This window comes from Phycodurus eques, chromosome 3 (assembly GCF_024500275.1).
Source record: "Phycodurus eques isolate BA_2022a chromosome 3, UOR_Pequ_1.1, whole genome shotgun sequence".
NCBI lineage: Eukaryota > Metazoa > Chordata > Actinopteri > Syngnathiformes > Syngnathidae > Phycodurus > Phycodurus eques.
This window is the reverse complement of record NC_084527.1, coordinates 11,429,928-11,451,395: the sequence shown is the minus strand read 5'-3', so window position 1 is coordinate 11,451,395 and position 21,468 is coordinate 11,429,928. Positions and strand designations below refer to the sequence as shown.

The 21,468-nt window shown below is 40.6% G+C and overlaps 1 protein-coding gene across 2 annotated transcripts; it reads right to left on the bottom strand.

Moving 5' to 3' along the window:
- Positions 1 to 591: 591 nt before the first annotated feature.
- Positions 592 to 21,057, bottom strand: septin5a (septin 5a). 2 transcript variants are annotated; one of them, XM_061672042.1, is made up of 12 exons: positions 20,958 to 21,057; positions 20,770 to 20,783; positions 8,236 to 8,326; positions 7,428 to 7,514; positions 6,823 to 6,946; positions 6,605 to 6,739; positions 6,085 to 6,202; positions 5,913 to 6,014; positions 5,304 to 5,400; positions 5,061 to 5,196; positions 1,700 to 1,802; positions 592 to 1,468 (listed from the first exon to the last, which is right to left on the bottom strand). In XM_061672042.1, the coding sequence occupies exons 1-12, from the start codon at positions 21,001 to 21,003 to the stop codon at positions 1,409 to 1,411; spliced, it is 1,113 nt and encodes a 370-aa protein (XP_061528026.1). In that variant the 5' UTR covers positions 21,004 to 21,057; the 3' UTR covers positions 592 to 1,408. The 2 variants fall into 2 exon arrangements, with proteins under 2 accessions (XP_061528026.1, XP_061528025.1); XM_061672041.1 differs by lacking the exons at positions 20,770 to 20,783; positions 20,958 to 21,057 and adding an exon at positions 10,917 to 11,230.
- Between the last annotated feature and the right edge of the window lie 411 nt (positions 21,058 to 21,468).

Below are 21,468 nucleotides of genomic sequence, written 5' to 3'. Positions count from 1 at the left end.
TGTTGAAGTAAGAAGTTAAATACAACAGAACTATACAGTGATTATTTCGTGTACCACTAGAAGGAGCCCACTACACTTTGAGAATTACATATTTTTTTTGTGATTTACTTTTTCGTTATCTTTCTCGCTGTATGCACAAACATTTGTGTATGACTAAAACCGAACTATAGAATTGAAAATTGATCTTTTTGTATTTCGTAACAAAACAAAACAAAACAGTGGTAGTAGTTTTCGGAATAATAATTACCCTATATTCCCGTTGCATATTACTACTATTGGTAAATCAGTATTGATATGTCTCATTTTTCCAGCCTACAATAAAAAACAAGGCAAAACAGGACAAAAAAATAATTTTAAAATTACATGTATATCTTCATATTTTGAACATAAAAAAAACAAAACAAAAAGTCCTACATCTTATCTAAAACTAAATGCTCAAATTTCCCAAGAGATACAGACATTATTATGAAAATTAATGTAATATATATTGTGTCAGGATGAAGGAAGAATGGCTGGTGGAGATAAATTAATCAGAAGCTATCCCAGCGGCTCTGTGACCGCCGGAAAGAATGGACGTTTTCCCAGGAATCATTTCCAGAATGACAAAAACATATTTATTATTTGTCATGTCAGACAGAAGGAAGATGCACTTTTCCTCCATTTGCACTCATTCACTCTTCTTCATGGGCACAATTCACACTTTCAAAAAAAAAAAAAAAAAAAATCTGAAGCATCAACGACAGTATTTGCTCGTCCACAAAAGCAAAAAAAAAATAAAGGTCTTAAAAAGTTTAGACACACACAAAAAAAAATTTCAGCTGCGAAGCAGTGGAGAGTGTTAAGCAGATACAAGTAGCAGCAGCATGCTGACGCGAGCATCCTGTCATCAGAATTATTATTATTACTACATGCGTTCACAGTTAATAATTGACCTCTGGCAATAAGTGCAGTTTTAAACCAGCCAGCCAATGCCAAAAAAAGAAAGAAAAAAAAGCTGCTCTACATCTTAAATTGATATAAATAATGCATTCCTCGTGATCATCAGCCAAATTTAAATAAATGGAAAGCAATTGTGCAAAGACTGACGGGGATATTATGGACACCAGAAGACTTAATAACACAAACATACACCCACACACACTGAATAGAAAAACACCATTCAAATCTTAATACCACACAAAGTCTTACCCTGACAAAATATCCAAATGAGTTTAGTATTGTATTTATAAATTAGGTACACTGATGAGTGATTTAAATTAGACTTTTATATTGTTAAACTACAGTTGGGGAAAGTTGGCTAAAACAAGCATTCAGGCAGACGAGTTATACAAAAGCACCAAACTGAACGTAAATGTACAGCCACTAAATAAAATCCGCGTTGTGTTGCGTTCAATGACTGCTGTCATTGCTAGTCTTTCTCGTGCATCTGCTGCTGCATTTTAGTCAGCATCTCCTGCATCCTCTTCAGCTGCTCACACACAGAGAAGAAGAAGGTTTCAGCATATGAATGTCATAACTGAAATTGTTACTTTTTGATTTGACCCTTATTTTTCATTAAAAAAGAAAATTATTGTTCTGAAGGAAAGATTCTTGTTTGTGCCTCACACATTCTTGGCAATAAAAGTGAAGGATAATTGCTCATTGTATTCCAATGAGAATTCATAAATATGGAGTGTTTCTTTTAATCTTGTCGTCTTACCTCCTCATCTTTCATTTTGATCAGTTTTTCAGTGTCCACATCCGGGGTGGACAGTGGCAGGATGGGGATGGGACTCTCCATGCGGTTGTCCTGTGCCAGTTTGCTGGGGGGGAAAAGAACACAGGCGGTGAAGCGGGTAAGTGAGCACTGAAATCAGCAGTTATGTGATAGGTTAGTGTGTACAAAACATGCGCGCTTGGATGAGGGGCCGACAGGGACATCATTCAGCATTAACTCTCATACTCACGAACGACTTTTTTTTTTTTTTGCTCATATACACAACTGAAACACTCTCATACAAACTACGGAAACAATTTCACTCAGATACACTACTGAAACACTTTCAGACACAGCACTAAAAAACTTTCATAGCTAATAATAAACCTCTCGCATGAACACTACTGAGTTGTTACCTTTGCTCTCTGAAACGCTCTCATACTCACTACCTGACTTTTGAACATTCTTATACACTACTGAAAGGCTCTCAAACACAATGATGACTTTTTTTCACTCATATACACTCATGAAATGCTGTCATACACACAAATGACATTTGTTTGCTTATATACAGTACTCAAATGCTCTCATACTCATGACTGAAAGACTCTCATATTCACTCCTGAAACATTGTCATACTTCTTCTCCTTAGGGGTCGCCACAGCGCCTCATCCTTTTCCATGTAAGCCTATCTCCCGCATCCTCCTCTCGAACACCAACTGCCATCATATCTTCCCTCACGACATCCATCAACCTTCTCTTTGGTCTTCCTCTCGCTCTCTTGCCTGGCAGCTCCATCCTCATCATCCTTCTTCCAATATACTCACTATTTCTCCTCTGGACGTGTCCAAACCATCGAAGTCTGCTCTCTCTAGCTTTGTCTCCAAAACATCGAACCTTGGCTGTCCCTCTGATGAGCTCATTTCTCATTTTATCCAACCTGGTCACTCCGAGAGCGAACCTCAACATCTTCATTTCCGCCACCTCCAGTTCTGCTTCCCGTTGTCTCTTCGGTGCCACTGTCTCTAATCCGTACATCATGGCTGGCCTCACCACTGTCTTATAAACGTTGCCCTTCATCCTCGCAGAGACTCTTCTGTCACATAACACACCTGACACCTTCCTCCACCCGTTCCAACCTGCTTTGACCCGTTTCTTCACTTCCTGACCACACTCACCATTGCTCTGGACGGTTGACCCCAAGTATTTAAAGTCCTCCACCCTATCTATCTCTTCTCCCTGGAGCCACCCCTCTCATGTATGGACATATATTCTCTTACTTTGGTTAATCTTCATTCCTCTGCTTTCCAGTGCATGCCTCCATCTTTCTAACTGTTCCTCCACCCGCTCCCTGCTTTCATCTGCAAACATGAATGGTCCACAGGGATTCCAGTCTAACCTCATCTGTCAGCCTATCCATCACCACTGCAAACAAAAAGGGGCTCAGGGCTGATCCCTGATGCAGTCCCACGTCCACCTTAAATTCTTCTGTCACACCTACAGCACACCTCACCACTGTTCTGCTGCCCTCGTACATGTCTTGTATTATTCTAACATACTTCTCTGCCACTCCAGACTTCCCCATGCAGTACCACAGTTCCTCTCTGGGTACTCTGTCATAGGCTTTCTCTAGATCTACAAAGCTCCTCCTGACCTTCTCCATACTTTTCCATCAACATCCTCAAGGCAAATAATGCATCTGTGGTAGTCCTTCTAGGCATGAAACCATACTGTTGCTCGCAAATACTCACTTCTGTCCTGAGTCTAGCCTCCACTACTCTTTCCCATAACTTCATTGTGTGGTTCATCAACTGTATTCCTCTATAGTTCCCACAGCTCTGCACATCACCCTTGTTCTTAAAAATGGGCACCAGTACACTTTTCCTCCATTCCTCAGGCATCTTCTCACGCACTAGAATTCTATTGAACAATCTGGTCAAAAACTTCACAGCCACCTCTCCTAGATGCTTCCATACCTCCACAGGAATGTCATCAGGACCAACTGCCTTTCCATTTTTCATCCTCTTTAATGCATGTCTAACTTCCCCCTTACTTATCATTGCCACTTCCTGGTCCACCACACTTGCCTCTTCTACTCTCCCTTCGCTCTCATTTTCCTCATTCATCAACTCCCCAAAGTATTCTTTCCATCTATCTAGCACACTACTGGCACCAGTCAACATATTTCCATCTCTATCCTTAATCACCCTAACCTGCTGCACATCCTTCCCATCTCTATCCTTCTGTCTTGCCAACCTGTATAGATCATTTTCTCCTTCTTTAGTGTCCAACCTGGCATACATGTCATCATATGCCTCTTGTTTGGCCTTTGCCACCTCTACCTTTGCCCTATGTCGCATCTCAGTGTATTCCTTTTGCCTCTCCTCGGTCCTTTCAGTGTCCCACTTCTTCTTAGCTAACCTTTTGATTTCCTGTACTTTGAGGTTCCACCACCAAGTCTCCTTCTCTCCTTTCCTGACAGAAGATACACCAAATACTCTCCTGCCTGCCTCTCTGATCACCTTAGCTGTAGTGGTCCAGTCTTCTGGAAGCTCCTCCTGTCCACCGAGATCCTGTCTCACCTCTTCTTGAAAAGCCGCTCAACACTTTACCTTTCCTGTCGTGCTGTGTTTTGGTTCCCTGATTGGTAATGCCTTCCTTTCTCTGCCCATCAGTGTTGCCAAGGAGATGTCGGCGGAGCAACCGAGGCGCACCTGCCTGTCATATCCTGTCATATGCTTTTTCCAGTGGTACTTAAGGTTTGTGTAAGTACGACTATGATTTTCAGTTTCTGTTTTGGAAAAAGTACTGTATATTCAGTGTTCCAGAAGTAATTATCGTAGTTTTGTGCTTATGTATTTCTGTGATTTTGGGTTTGAACTTTTGTATCGATTGATGTTTGTGTTTTCGTTCAACCTCGGACCTTCCTTCATCTCTGGCTTCATCCAGTATTTTTTGTTAGGATTTTTTGCTTGTCTCAGTTTCTGTGCTCTCACGTCTGCACTTTGTCTTCGTAGTTTTTTTGTTCTGCTGTGTACCATTTTGTGTTCTTCGATTGAATAAAACCTGTGGAAAAGTTTCCTATGCCAACTTCTGTGTGGTGGTCCATTCACTAGCCTTTGGCTGTTCTTGACACTCACACACATTACTGATATTATTTTTTATCGCGCAAGTACACAACTGAAATGCTCTCACACACACACTGCTGAAATTCTTTCATACATCATACTGAAATCCGTTCATATAATATACTGAAACATGCCTTTTTGTGGTGTGACTGAGAGTTTCAGTAGTGTGTGAGAGGTAATCTTGGTAATGATGTCTCTGACGACCCCTCATAACCCTGTTATGTAACGTGCTGGACCTTGTCATCTCCTGTATGCACTGCGCTCTGTAGTTCTCATAGTGGACGTCGCAGGTGACGTCTTTGAGATCGTGCATGTGCGAGCGGATCAGCATGTTCCTCAGCTTCACAAAGTCACAGTGGGATTGGTTTTCCACTGCACAGCACAAATATTTCACATCAATCCATCAGCTTCTTTAGAGAGATGTTAAAAAATAAATTAATTAATTAAAAAAAATTTTTTTTTTTTAAAAATAACAGTACCTTCAACAATTCCCCAGGGGTACAGTCGCCCTCGCACTCGCTGCCCTCTGGCTTCCACCACTGTGTTACTGCCAATCACGGCGAATGGGGTGCACTCCTACACACACATACACGTACAGACTTATTTCAACACTCTCGCATTTGGTTAAGCCGCACCTAGAATGCAACTAGTCTCTTGCCTTGCCTCACCACCTGACGTCTGGATTTTGACCTGTTTTATTGCCACCTCCCTTCCCCCTGCTGCTTGGAAAGGGGGCCATGTGGCGATGAGTGAAATGAGGCTGTTGCTGTAAGGATTCTGCATCGACCGATTGGGACAAGAACTGAGGAGAAACACTTCCCCGTGGCGTCTACCTGTGGCGTTCAATTTCATTAAATGGACTCCGTGTATGCCGTGTATCATTTAAACTAACATTGTAAAGCATCACGTCATGTAATATGTTATCCAATGGGCATCCATTGCCTGTTGTGATCCCTGATGGGACAAAACGATGACAACAACTCACAATTGACCCCAAAATTCATTTTTGAGGTTGTTTTACAATCTGCGCACTGGAATGTAAAGGGTCAAAAATAGATTGCATTATAAGTGAAGAAGTCAACGCTCACCTTCAGCTCTTTGTCTAGTTGCTTGAACTCCTCATCCTCATCTGAGTCGCATTCAGGGAACTGATATACTTTGATGCCAAACTTGTCTATTTCTTCTCGTATCTGCACGCACACGTGCTCCGATCAGAATGAGTGTTAACTACACCGTGAACACGCAAGTGTTTGCACTCACTCGGTCCTTCAGCTTCTTGATTTCGCTGGGAGTGAGGCAGTCGGCTTTGGCGATGAGCGGGATGATGTTCACCTTTTCGTGCAGCGCTTTCATGAACTCAACATCCACTGGACGCAACCTGAGCCAAGACATGAACAGTCGGCATAGGCTTCTGCTTCTGTATGCTTCTGTTAGTGTTTGTGTGTGTGTGTGTGTGTGTGTGTGTGTGTGTGTGTGTATGAGGGGGGGTTCAGTGCAATTATTACCTGGGACTTCAGTGGGAATGTACATGACCTAATCTACCACTATCAGATTAGATTGACATAGCAACAGATAAAGGCTGAGATCTGATTGGACAATATATATACAAAAGTCCACATACACATACTGGAATGAGTGCAGCTAAGAGAAACACCATGAAATTGAAAGAATAGAATGGTTTGAATAATTAAATACAATTCCATGGAACTAACATTAGAATTAAGGTTGTAAATGTAGGTCAGTCCACCACTGTTGTGCCTGTGTGTTCATCTGTCATTACCCGTGGCCAAATGGAGGGATGAAGTAAAGGCAGCAGTGGACCCGGTTGTCCTGGATGTTCTTCCTATTGAGGCCACTTTCGTCACGGAAGTACTGCTCAAACTGCTGATCGATGTAGTCTGTGATGGGCTTCCAACTACACGCACGCACACACACACACACACATCAGCATAACATTCACAGCTTCTTGAACCCCAAACCGAAGCACTTTCAGCTCACCACTCGTTGTTGTTGACGGCGTCCCCGAAGCCCGGCGTGTCGACGATGGTGAGCTTGAGCTTGACTCCTTTCTCCTCGATGTCCACGGTATGTTTGATGATCTCCACTGTCTGGTTGATGCGCTCTAGTGGTCACCACGACGACATGAAGAAAAAGTGAGCGTCAGAACAGCAAGATGAGGAAATGCTCCCACGAGGCAGTGATTGGATTCTACTGAATGCATATACACTTACATATTCTCAGATATTCAAATACATTTTACATACAGTTGAAATGTATTCAATAAAATAAAATCCTCCATTTTACTGAAATGGCCTGAATTGGAAAGGAGAGACTCATCAGTGTGTGATGTTTTGTAGTGATAGGGATAAATGAGACTGCTGAATGTCAGCAGATATTCCATTACCGGACCTGCATGTGTGCCACTGAGTAACTCTACGTCATACGAGCTGCTAGTAGAGAAAGCAGATAAGATGGAGCCGCCGCCTGCGGCCGCGTGACAGGAGGAAAGTACAAAAGTAAGTCACTTATATAAATAGCAGACCTCCGAGCACATCCGTCAAGCCGTCAGCAGTGAGATCGTGGCGGATCATTACGGGACTCACCCTCAGCATTCAGCAGCTTCCTGTCTTTGTAGAGGTCTGTGAGGAACAAGCTGTTGACCAGAGTGGACTTGCCCATGCCCGATTCGCCTGATTAGTCAACAGTAAAAAAAAAAAAAAAAATGCATTTTACGGATACAGTAAATAGAGGGCACGTTTGCCTTTCACACTCAATGGAGACAACATTCGATTGCACAATGGTACTGGAGCTGTATCACAAATTCTGCCCTTAAAACAATAATAAAACACAGTCAGAGAGGTATTCATTTTACAATATGTTTACTGTTGGAGTTGTTCAGGTGTGTCTATACAGTATATATCATAAGAATAGAAAAGTTCATTTATTGCAGTACTTCAACTCCCAAAAAAAGTGAAATTCACATGATACAGATTCGTTACGCACATAAGAAAATGCTTTGGAGAAGGCCAATGCCTATATATGTATAATATAAAAAAAACATTTTGAGTTTTTTTTAGGTAATATTCGAATTCCTTGAGCTGTTGAATTTTGGGTTTTCGTTGGCTGTAAGCAATAATCATCAAAATGTTAAAACATAAAACCCCAAAATATCTGCAGTACATAATAGATGACGTTCACTTTTTGACTTGAACGGCAGAAATAAATTGAGTTTTCCGTAATACCCCCGTGCACCTGTGTATCTTGTACATGAGAGGTATTTCTACTATTTTAACCAAAATATTAGCTTTAACGCTAATCATTACTGTATTGGATCTCTGTGGATTATGCAGGTTTATTGAATGAGAGAACATTGTCGTGATTATTGAGAACTGGTAGAGATGTCGAACAGACCTGCCACCATGAGAGTGAAATCGAAGCCTTTCTTCACCGACTTCCTATGGACTTGGTTGGGAAGAGTGGCGAAGCCCACATATTGCTTCTCCTGGGAAACGCAAAACACACATATGCTTCACTTTGTATAGGAAACACAGGTAAAACAGGTCAAAAAAATTAAATAAAATAAAAAAAAGTTTTTTTTTTGTTTTTTTTTACCTCCACCAAGCAAAAGAATGACGGCAAGAAGTGTTTGTTTTGTTTGTAGAGTGGTGGTGCATAGACCATTACATTGTGGTGAGGATCTGGATAAAGGTGAGGCTGCAAAAATGGATTTTCACTATTTGAGTCACTATGCTGTCCACTGTGTCCAAAATGAAAAACAGCACAAGCCATTCGCAAAGGTTGCATCGAGGTAACTGGACTTTTGTTGTTTGTTGAAGACGTTTCACCTTTAATGCAAAAGGCTTCTTCAGTTCACATGATAAGTGTGGAGTTTTCCTAAAAGTCACGAGCTGACAAATGCAGATGGGAATGCGAATGATACCTGAAACTAATAATGAACAAAAGGGAGGGCATAGTGACTTTTAGGACCGCTCATTCGAAGAAGCTGGTCTCCTTTGTTGTGCCACGCGTTTGTGTAAAGGCTGCTTGGTCTCTCCGATATGTTTCGATTCATTTATCCTCTTATATTCTTCCCCCTGCCCAGAATCAAAGATGGTACAATCCAGTCATCTTACATCATCCTCCATGAGCAACGAAGTAGCCTGTTCGACCACTAAGAGATGCACAAAGAAACACAAACCCTGTACGACACCGCACTAGATTTCTTTGAACTGTATTTAACAGTTCAACCTAAAATAGAAAGATGACATTATCTCTGCAAGCGGTTGTTGGTTGAGAAGACAAGTTGGCACTGCACTACGTCTGTAGCATAGACATACATACATACATACATACAGCAGATCGAATCTGTTGGCAAGTGGCGCAAATTACACTAACCGACATCACGATGACAGGCACTTTATTCATCCAGGCATCCATTATCTATAGTGCTTGTCCTCAATATGCTTGCGGGTGAGTTGGAGACTCTCCAAGCTAACTTGGAGACGGGGTACACGCAGGACTGTTTGCCAGTCAATCACACTTTTATCTTACATAATCCAGCATGAACGAGCGCATTGGTGAAAACAAAAACAAATGTAAAAAAAAATAAGAAGGAGGAAACCATGTACAAAAGCAAAACTGAATTTGATTGGTTGTTGGCATGTAAAGAAGCACATGGGTCTCTGGGTGCTCTTTCCTGCACTCTCTGGCAGAACATCACCACATCAGTTTTGTGTGTGTGTGTGTGTGTGTGTGTGTGTGTGTGTGTGTGTAGCTATAAATACACACTCTGGCGGAGGTTGGCTGCATGTAGAACAGCAGAGGACATTCACATGCACACAGACGCCACATTGACCAGTACCCAAAAAACTCTCACTGGGAAGAAGCAACTGTGCAAACACACAGCCGGAGTTCTTATATAGAACTAGTCATTGACTTGTCAATGCATAAGACCGCTAGTGATGGGACCAACTCTGCACGGAGAACTACAAGTTGGACAAGAAGTCGATGAATGAAATAACAAAACCTGAATCGTTTGAGATTCTGGCAGCCAAGTCCACACTTGTGACAGCTTCCCGTTAGGAATTTCCATTTGGGGCAAGTGCGGCGGTGTCCAGCAGAGGGTGCTGTGGTGAAAAAAGACCCGGGAACAGATATCCCATGGCTGTCCCTGCCCAGATTTGAGACTCTAAATGGGCACAACCTGTACTTTACCCAACAAGGTGTCGGTGGAATAGTGGTAAGCATAACTGCCTCCCAAGTGGTTGACCTGGCTTCGATTCCCAGCCAACGCAGCCTTTTCCTTGATTTCCTCATCTACAGTATCTGATTACCTCTGCCACGTAAGAATTGTGCAATGTTTTGCCCGTAGTTAGCTGTGTTATGCCCAAACAATTTCCAAAAATGAAGGTGTGGCAAATGGACCATTTGTTGGTGCCGTTTTGGACAACGGTGAAGGAATTTGTTTTCAGGTTTTGCCTGTTACAGTCTACTTGCATTGGGGTCAAGTGGGAGCAAGTAACCCAGCAGATCCGTTAGATGAAGGTGGGGCGCAATAAAGCTTGTGGCACTCAGCATCCGTTGCATAATGCGGATTAGCGTCACCGACAAGATATATAGTATAGTGGCTTTGAAGGGACCCAAGGACGCTTAACAATAACTCACGAGGGTGATCAAAATGTTGAGTATGTCGGCTAAAAATTGGCCAGACGACGGCTCGTATCTCGGAAAACTTGTCACTCGTAAGTGAAGACACCAGTGAACTGTCGGCATTCTGTTTATCTGTGTTGCTACTTCTGCTACATACAATTGCAACACTGTATAAATAATAATCAAAAGTTTACTTCTCAAGAAAAGAAGTAAACATGGACATTTGACAGTCATAATATTAATAATAATAGTAGCACATTTATATGCGTTTTTCAAGGGACTCAAGAACCTGCGATACAAATTTCCTAGTACGAGTGCTCTTGAAAGAGATTATTGTAGTTTTCCTAGATGTAACCTAAGTAGTTGCTGCCCCACCATTTTCTTTCCATATAAAAACACCACCGAGTCTTCCAGGATTCCATCTTTTTTTTTTTTTTTTTTACCTTCTGTCTGGCCGTTCTCACTCGCGGGCACAGGAGTCGTTCCACTAGTTTCTCCTGCAGCATGATGGCATCCATGCTATAAATGCACCAAAGCTGCTGGCTGACGTGTCCGCCCAGTCAAAGAATAATCCGACGGGATCGGCACGGGACGCCCCGAGACACACAAAATAAACTCCCCTTCTAACTGATCTTCTCCGTTTCTCCCTCTTCCCTACACTCCTCTTTCCCCACAGCGCTCAGTCCGCCCTTGTTCAGACAGGTACGCAGGAATTCACATTGTACCGAGGAAAACAGAAAGCCAGGCGAAGCGCGGCCAGAGGTGCCAATTTGTGGGAGGAAACCAGGGAAAGGCCTAAAAGAAATTCATTCATTTGGCGTGTGCGCCCTCCCCTTCAGAAAGAGTCTCGACTTCTCTGAGCTCAGCCCGAAAAGCCTCATAGAGAGCGAGAGTCTGTTTGTGCGGGAAGAGGAGCAAAGAGGCCCTTGTAGAAACAACACGTGAATCCACTGACATCTCCTCAAGCTGCGAGTACGGACCTGCAGACACAACAATGATCTACCTGCGAGGGACGTCAACCTGTCCATCCGCATGCTCAGTGATGTCACAATTTCATTTGAAATACCTGGCGTGGCTGCAATAGCACAGTCAAGCCAGGCCCGTTGACAAACAGTCACATAATCATTCTATAGAAAACAAAACACAGACACATTGGAGACTAAATTCGAAACAAAGAAATACAAATGCATGGCTGGAGAGTGCAGACAAAGGTGGCAAAAGCACTCATACTCCTTACAGAAGTACAGTGGTGCCTTGAGATTGAGTGACCCCATTTTTTATTGATTTTTTTTTTTTTGCTTTGACTTGCGAGCAAAAAAATGTAAGACGTGAGCCCTGTATGGTGGCAGTGAATTCCACTCAACTCACTTCACACCAACTAGGAGTTTGTTTATTCAGATTCAATTATTCAGAAAAGAGAAAACACACTGCGTATGGACAACAATCGCATAGCTTTGCCTTAGAAAAGTCCACTCAACTCAGTGCTAACAAACAATATAAAACAGCAAAGACGGGCTAACGAATTCGCATCAATGCGGCAATGTTAGAATGCTATCATACTCTTCGTCACCTGTCTGCACGGCTGTATTGGCCAAGTCACACACACCAGAAGGAGAAACTGTTTAAACCTTTACAGTCAATGTTTTTATAAAACACGGTATTATAGAGTGGTATTTTTCTTATTTAAAAAAAACCAATTACAAAAATTTTTTTTGTTTTTTTGGGGGGGAGGCCGGAATGGATTTATAGTATTATCATTCATTTCAGTGGGTAAAGTTGATTTAAGATACACGCGTTTTCACGGAATGAATTAAATTTACATTTTAAGGCACTATTGTACATATATTTGTGTAAAAAAAATAATTATATATATATATATATATATATATATATATATATACTGGGAAGAGTAGAAGTTCAAATTCAACGGTTGTACTTAACTGTAAGTAAATGTAAAAAGTAGACTCTTAAATGTGGTTAAATTCAAAGGTAAAAAAGTAAAAATCAATATTGACTGTTAGTTTTACACGAGACGTGCTGTGATAAAAAAAAAAAAATTCTCTGCACACAACCGCTTTTATTAACTTAAATAGTCCTCGCCCTAGCTAGCATTGGCGCGACGTGTTCCCACAGCTTTGCTAACTTTGTGAAACGACTTAAAACGAAGAATGCTCAATTAGCTCATGATAACAACTGGAAAAAAATACACCATACTTGAATTGCATGTGTTTTTTCAGATTAGATGGGAACTTTTGAACGCCAGAAAATGGTGGTTTTTATACGTCGGCATAAAAACACAACGCATTGGCCATGATTTCTTTTTTGTAGCCGACAACAGCTCGCCTTAAAAAAACTTGCAGTCGACAAACACGATGTAACATACCGGGCATATTCCAGTTGTTTATGATTCTGTATATGTACACTAGAAGTTGTTCAACTGCTTTCCATAACACAGAAACTGCAAACTGTCTTTTGAATCTATGGATTTAAGGGCCGGATTTTGCGGCTACGGAGAATCCAGGCGATTGCTTCCAGATGTGACAGTGTCGTGTGTGTGCGTGTGTGTGTGTGTGCGTGCGCGTGTGTGTGTGTGTGTGTGTGGATGTGGGTGTGGGTGTGTCCCTGGCACATATGATGTGGGCAGCGTCCTTGAAGTAAAAAAGCCGATCAGGCAACAGGCACACCCAGTCAAGATGTGACGTCCACTGAGTTGCACACTTCTACTCACCACCACCAGAAGGAGACACATTGCACACAAAACATGGACATAATGCTTGTATTTTGTTTTGTTTTTCCCGAGCGAGGATTTTTCTACAGCACTTGTCCTAATTAGGGGTGCACCCTGGATTGGTCGCCAGTCAACCACAGGACGCATAGCTCACATTAACACCTATGGACGATTTAGAGAATAAAAAAATAGGGTTGTGGGTGAGATGACTTTTTTTGGTTTTTTTTTGCAACAAAGAGCAGTCTCAACAGATGCGGCAAAATAAATGTGTCAATGTGTTACAGTGGCTTCAATTTTGAGGAATTGTCACTGATGGTGCGGTGGTGCACTCGCCTGACTTTGGCGCGGGCAGCGTGGGTTCAGTTCCCACTCAGTGACGGTGTGAATGTGACTGCGAATGGTTGTCCGTGTCTATATGTGCCCTGCGACTGACATGGCGACCAGTTGGGGGTGTAGTCCGCCTTTTGCAAGAAGCCAGCTGGGATAAGGCGCCCCTAACCGAGATAAGCGGTGTTGAGAATGGATGGGTGGGTTTTTAGGAATAAAACCTCTGCCTTGTTTTTGATGGGCCTTCTACGCTACTTTATTCTAAGGCTGGAGATGAGTATTTTTTTCGTGTGGGATTTGGTGCAAAAAAAAAAAAAAAAAACACTGGCCAAGAGGTATGATTCTCGCTTGGGGTGTGCCATGTACTGGCTTCAAAACCTGTATTTTCCATTTGTTAATTAAATGCAGATAAGACCAACTTTGACAATAAAGCTGATTCTTCAAACTAATTTCCTGTCACTAGCTAGGTCTTTGTGTGTGTGTGTGTGTGTGTGTGTGTGGAGGGGGGGGGGGCCTTGACTTCTATCGACACCAGTTAATTGTGCAATTTTTGGACTTGTTCGGGTTTTGGTCTAAGTGACGGTGGAAGAGAGTGCAACATGTGTGCTATTCTTCATAAAAGAGAGGAGCAGATGTATCACAATAGCACCCCAGACAAAGCTCCAATCCCCCTTTTGTCTCAGAAGCCAGCTGTCTTACACACACACACACACACACACATACACATCTTTAATTTCTGTCCTTACCTCTAATTACTACTTAATTACTTACATTTCAAGAGGCCAACGCAAGCAAATATTTGTTTTTAAGGGTCTTAAATGATTAGTGGATTATCAAAACTGTTGCATGTTAATGAACTAATCACACTTGTACTAAAAGGAAATGACTTGTGTGCTTTGGCTCTTTTGCCACATTTAAATAAAAGTTTCAATGACGCCCTGTTGGAGAGTCAGACAGCTCAACAGGCAGCCGTCAGCTTGTTTCTCTCATGCATTCAAACGCATGAGATTGGAGGAAGCAATGCTACAATAAGACCCAGCAGTTAGCGCCGATTCAAACAAATATACACACATTAAACGTGCCGAGTCCAAGGACGACACCACTTTTTCAACAGTCTATCTTCATGAGACGCAGCGCAGAAAATGGACGACCAAACTTTCTCCCTGCGGTCACAGAACAAAACATAAGAGTGTAACAAAGTCCTAAATTTCCAAAAATGACAACAGACAATTGTGTCCCCACTATGGCAGTTTGAGGCGTTGCCAAATCCTAACGTAATGCAAAAATGCTTACAAATAAATCCGTCCTCGATCGCACCAATTGAATAGAAGAGTACAGTGTGCCACCTGCCCAAAACAGTTTGCTTTTCTGCCTGAATTAAGTCACGGAATTACAAGAATAAAGTCATAGTTTTATGAGACAAAAAGTCATAGGTTTACAGTAATACGTCACAATTTTGAAAAATGAAGGATTTTATTTTTTGGGGTCAGGAAAAATCTTATTTTTACAAGAATGAAAATACACAAATAAACTTGTACGTTAACAAGACTGACGTCAGAGAATTGCAAGTGTGTGAATAGTCAAAATATTACAAGAATATTTGCAATTTTAGTTTTAAAAAAGTTGTCAATTATATATCAATAAAGACATTGAATAGGGTTTTAAATTATTAACCTTGTCATTACATTACGAGGATAAAGTCGTGATTTTGAGAATAAAGTCATAATTTCATGAAATAAAGTTGTGATTTCTCTTTTTTTGTTGTATTTATCGATGAATGTATTAAAATGACTTCATAATAGAGTATGTGATGAAATGTCTGCATGCGCACTGGATGATAGAACTGACCAATGAGTGTTGCTGCCTGAATGATTGAAACCAGAACCAATCTGCTGAATCGAACGATCTGGATAGACGTTCCGTTTACGCTTTGCGCCAACGCCTGCTCTAGAAGTTCAGTTTTCTCATCAGTGGTGGTAGTAGCAGGCATTCTTCCACCAACAAACCCTAGTAACATGTAAATGTTTGAACGAAATGGATAGTTTAAATTTGGCCGAGAATGGTACGCTCCATTTAAACTGCCGAAAACATCTCAGCACCCCTTCGACGTTCCACTGACTCTGAAAACAATACAAATAGCAGAATTTGCTTTTTCAGATCTCTGAGGGGAAAATTGAGCTCTTGACAAAATATAGCATCTATCCAAAATAACCTCTGTGTTCTTTAGACAAACATTCAAGGTTGTGATAAACATTACATCATAATCGTCATGTGTTCCATTGGCTTTACAATACAGCTCAGGCCTTTCCACAGAGCTGTAATCCGAATCTTATCAAGCAGAGCTGTAATAAAAAAAAAATAATAATAACATTTAAAAAAAAAAAAAAAAAAAAAAAATATATATATATAAAAAATAATAATAATAACATTTTTTTATTTTTATTTTAAAACTTGCAGACTTAATTTAGGAGGAGGAGAAAGGGGACACAATATGGAAATGTTACTTTTGAACAGCTTGTATGCGAATGAAGACTTCATATGCAAAAGCAGACATCTCCCTTTTTTGTGAATTTAAAATGTTTCGGGGGTTTTTTTCAATTTATTTCTGGTTTCCAGGTTAAGGCTAATAATGTTAGGTAATGTAAGGTATTCTAAGTTAATATAAATTAAGCAATTAGGAGGCAAATTTGGAAAAATTCCACTTTTATTAAAAAAGTCTTTTAAAAAGGTCCCATGATGTCAAAGAAAACAATTTTCTTCAAAAACAAGACCAGCGTTTTCACATCTGTATCAAATTACACTGAAATAGTATTATGCATTGCAAATACAAATGAATAACAAGTGTACTTGAACGCTCTTGAACTAACCATTAACTTTAACTTTAAATGAGTTTCTCAACCCATGACCTGATCAGCTAGACTGGGTGAAGATCCAGCGACACTTTCAAAAGATGGCCAGACGCATATCATGCAAAAACACCCACATCCCCCACAAGTGTGACAACCTTGTTATCCTGTCAAAGCAGAAAGGTAAGCAGAGCTGCATTGTCTTTATAGGGGTGCTTGCTTTTATGTCCCACTAGTACACAAGTAGCAGCCCCTTTCGTCAGGGCTACCTCGTAACTTTGCATCCATTCTAATTGCGCATTACTGCCACCTATAGGACTGGAGTGGAACTGTTGTTATTCCCAACATCATCAATTTACCAATCAAATTGGTTAGACGTTTTGGATTGTTTGACCTTGGCCGAGATCTCCATTCTACTGAGTAGCACTTGACCTGGTTAGTCTCGATAAATGCGGAATCTTTAGTTTGATGGCACTTCAAGCTCCACTTAGAGACAAGAACGAGTGGACATGCAGATAAATGTATCGCACTCAACATCTGTTCACGACTCCTCAGGAGACAAGCAATATGATGGAAACAATAGACTACTTGATATGCATATGAATTATTAATTGTTACTCCAACACGTAGCTCACTCTCTCTAGAATAATCAAGCTATCACTCCTATTATATGTTAAACAACCAAAATATTGTAAAATATACTATGTATTGTAAGATCATAACAATAATAATAATGCATGGAAAACTTGAAATTGTATCAAAAAGTTACATCGTTTTTTGATCAAATGCTTAAAAGATGCAAAGATCCCACGAAGATGTAAAATTTTAATTTTAAACATTTTAGGATATGAACTCAATCAATATAATATTCCATATTATTCTATTCATATATATATATATATATATATATATATATAATTTAACAGCAAATGTTTTCACAAGACCACTTCAGTAGCAACACCATAAAAATCAATTTTAACCAGTGATAGGAATTGCCCAGAGCGTATTAACCCTTGCACAACCACACAGGCTTATCAATGGGTCACTATAGTGGTGTCCACCGCTTCACATCAAAAAGGAAAAAGACACCAAAAAAAATACACTGTTGCCTGGCAACATTTTATCACAGCACACGGGAAGTGATGGAAACGTCCACCAAATGTGAGCGCCGTTAAGTCGGACGTTCTCCAGCTCCGCACAGTCCAACGACAGCCCGGCTGGGTCACGTGGCGATGAGGACGTGATATGTGGGAGTGAGACGAGGAAGACAGAAAAATTGGAAAAATGTCAAAAAGTAAATACTGTGCAATCTAAATATTGAAAAGCTGTCCAACAGTTGGACTGGATTGAATCCTTCAGCCATTATTCTAATCTTTGTTTTCCAGCAAAATTAATGAGCTTGTGTGTGTGTGTTTGTGTGTGTGTGTGTGTGTGTGTGTGTTGCAACCATGTGACCACAAAATTATTTGTGGCTGAACTGGATTTGATCCAACTGTGAATTTCTGTGAGAGAGAAAAATCTGTCTGGGTTTGCTTATCTGCCAGGAAAGGGGCTGTAGGGGGGTCATAATTCAATCAGGAGACTAAACAGCACCCGACAAACAACAGGATGGGAACTGACACCTGGATTCAGAAGATACTAATGCATCAAGGAGATTGTTCAGTATGTAACTAAAGGACTATAGATCAATGCTTTCCAACCTTTATTGAGCCACTTTGGAAAAAATCTCATGAAACACCACCAAACAAAAACATGACAAAAAGTAGATAAACTGTCAAATTCATGAGTTTTTCTCAATTTACTCACAAATGTACAGTGGTACCTCAACTTGTGAGCGACCGACTTAGGAGTTTTTCAAGATACGAGCTGTTGCTCAATCGCAAGGGCACAAGTAGACAAACAAGCATTCACAACTATGGACAATTGAAGTCTTCGATGAACTTTATCTTTTTGAAATATGGGAGGAAGCTGAGACTGAAAACCTGAGACGTCAACCACAACACAGCACTTATTTCTGCATCTTAGTACATTTTGTGTCTGACATTTGCACATCCCTGCAAATCCCTGCAGGTCACGTGACTCGCGCATGAGTGTGCGCATCCATATTGTGGATGTGACCTAAATGTGTGAAGCACACCGCATGCTCCCCTATTGCTTGTCTTGTTTATAGGGCAAGGAACCGCATCTAGTAACTGAACGATAATGGATGACACAGGCCTCCCTATAGAAGTTAGTAGAAACATTGTTATAATTAAAATATTTTAAAAAGTACATTTCATAACTGATCAATCAATCCTGTAACTGCAATCATTTTCGAGTTTTCTTTTTTAAATTCAGAATTTATGAGTATTTCTACGAGTGCGCTATCAAGAATGAAGGGGATTTGTGGAAATGGCCACTGTGAGAGTGTCATTAAACAGTTAATAGCATTGTGGCCTCACATCACCCTCCTCAGCCGCACAATAATCCCATAATCATTTGTAGATTCAGACGCGCGGTTATGAGTATTGTGATAATAATAAGCAAAACTGCACTTTCCCTTCTGTTACAACTCAATGAGTTTGGGGAAGGAAAAAGCTCTGAGACGAGTGCAGCCATTCAAACTATGATAATGACCATGTTGTTAAACATAATTGCTTCCTGACAGCGTCACTCAAAACTAAACATTATTATCTTTGTCAAGGTACAATCTTTGAGACAGCTCTTGTATTGGATGTTATCAGGTTGTGCAGGTTTACCGAATGTTATTGTAAAATCTGGAAACATGGGCAAAAAATTCAAATACAAATAAAAATGCATATTTTCATTTTATTCAATTGCATACAGTATATGATATTAAAGGGCTCGTATTTTACCAAACCAACTTTTTTCTCGTCTTTGGAATGTAATATTGGCTCTATGGTGCCTTGGTGTGAAATATGAATTCAAATCGTCCACGTATTCCTGAGTTCTAGACGTTTTTCTGCCAAGAAGCTTGAAATAAGGTAAGTCGAATTTCTCTAGCTTATCGACATCACTAGCGAAGATCTCCAGGTCTTCGACACGGAGGCAAACAATTTAGAGGGTATATGGACAAAGTGGATACAAAACTGGGTCAAACAGAAGTAGCTGTGAGAGGGGCCTTTTCTGGATTCTAGTATGACAAAACCAGTGGTTTTTTTTTTTTTTTTTAAATTAAATTGACACTTTTATTCCAAGTCCATGTTAGAGAGTCACTCTATGGAGGTATAAATAGACAAAATATGGGACCTTTAATATGATTTGTCATGCACCGGTTGCTGCATGTTGCAAGATTCATGTGAGCACGATGCAATACCTCAACATTGGCGTCAATTGCCAATGTATCAAGACATTAGGGAAGCACTGTATTATTCATCCATCCGACCATCACATTTTAAAATAAAATAAAATACAAAAAATAACAAAATTAAAAAAACAGCTAAAAAAGTTAAAAAATAAAACGATAAAAATAAAAAATATATAAAATAATCCAAGCTACACAACAAAAAATATATCAATATAAAAACAAAAATAGAACAAATAGAACAAAATTAATATATATAAATAGTAAAAAAAACATACATAACACACACACACACACACACACACACACACATATATATATATATATATATATATATATATATATATATATATATATATATATATATATATATATATATATATATGTGTGTGTGCGGCATGGTGAACGTGTGGTTGGAGCGTCTGCCTCACAGTTCTGAAGGACCGGGGTTGTGTGTGTGTGTGCGTGCGTGTGCGTGTGTGCTGTATATATCAATTTTTTATACTGCTAATCCTGTTCAAGCAAAAGGTAGACTACACCCTGGACTGGTCTCCGGTCAATCAAACGGCACATACAAAACAAGATTCCCACTCACATACATTGTCAACATTGACAACGCTCTATTATATCGCAGTTACATTCATTATATTACACTGAAAGACTTTCACTTGACCCAACATGATCACTTATTAACTGCGTTTCAAGTATGCCACTTTTAATCACTGTCCAACTTAAGAGTGGCATATTAAGTATGCATAGTCAGCACATGCAAACATGGGGGAGAAAGGACCTGGGGGTGGGGAAGAAGAGGTGATGTGGGAGTCCAGGGTCAACAGAGCCCTCATCATACATAATGTAGTGGGAGAGCTGGGTTTCGATTCGAAATGGAAATAAAATGGCAGTAGAAAAAAAAAGATAATTGGTGAGGGAAGGAGGAGAGGATGGGCATGATGGATGCTGCTCCACTTCTAAAAATGAAGAATCCAGCCAACCCCCACCCATCGTCCTTCACAATGCATTTACAACGAAAAACATCCTCAGAAATATGACATAAAATAATAATAATAATGACAATAAATGATGTATCTTACCTCGGCGGTGTCCTCTGTGGACCACGGCAGACGCGAAGGATTCGAGGATGGAGGAGGAGGAGCAGGTGCAAGGATGCGCAACGACGCCCAGAACACACACACACACACACACACACACACACACGAAGCGCTTATTTTCTTAATTCAACGCGTTCCAAACGAGAGAAGCAGCACAAAATGAGGCTCACCCGTCTTGACCGGAATCCGGCTCTTGTATCGGATGCTGGCCGTCATCTCAAGTAGATGCGCCCGGCTCGGCTGCCGCACACACGCACGCACGCAGCAAGAGGGAGAGAGGGGAAAAAAAGAAGGAAAAAAAGCAAAAGAGGCCCAGCAGCTAGGGATGGAAGCCCCGCCCATCTACCAGGCTCGACCAATCAGCTACAAGCCGGAAGTGTAGTGAAAGGAGGACACTTTCTTTCGTCACACAAGATGTTGACATCTTTTAGCAGTTAAAAGAGAACAATACTAACAGTATCATACGAATACTCACTCGACATGAGGTATGTTGTATACAAGAATTGTGTCAACATGCTTTCAGCTTATTTGATCCGTCTGTCCAGTTTTATCGTGCGATGTGCGCCACTTGTTATCTGTTTGTATCTTTTATTTACCGTACACATTGTATTTCTTTTGGCATTGAGGATAAGCGCTTTGCAAAATGGATGGATGGATGGTCTTTTAATCTCAGATGACGTG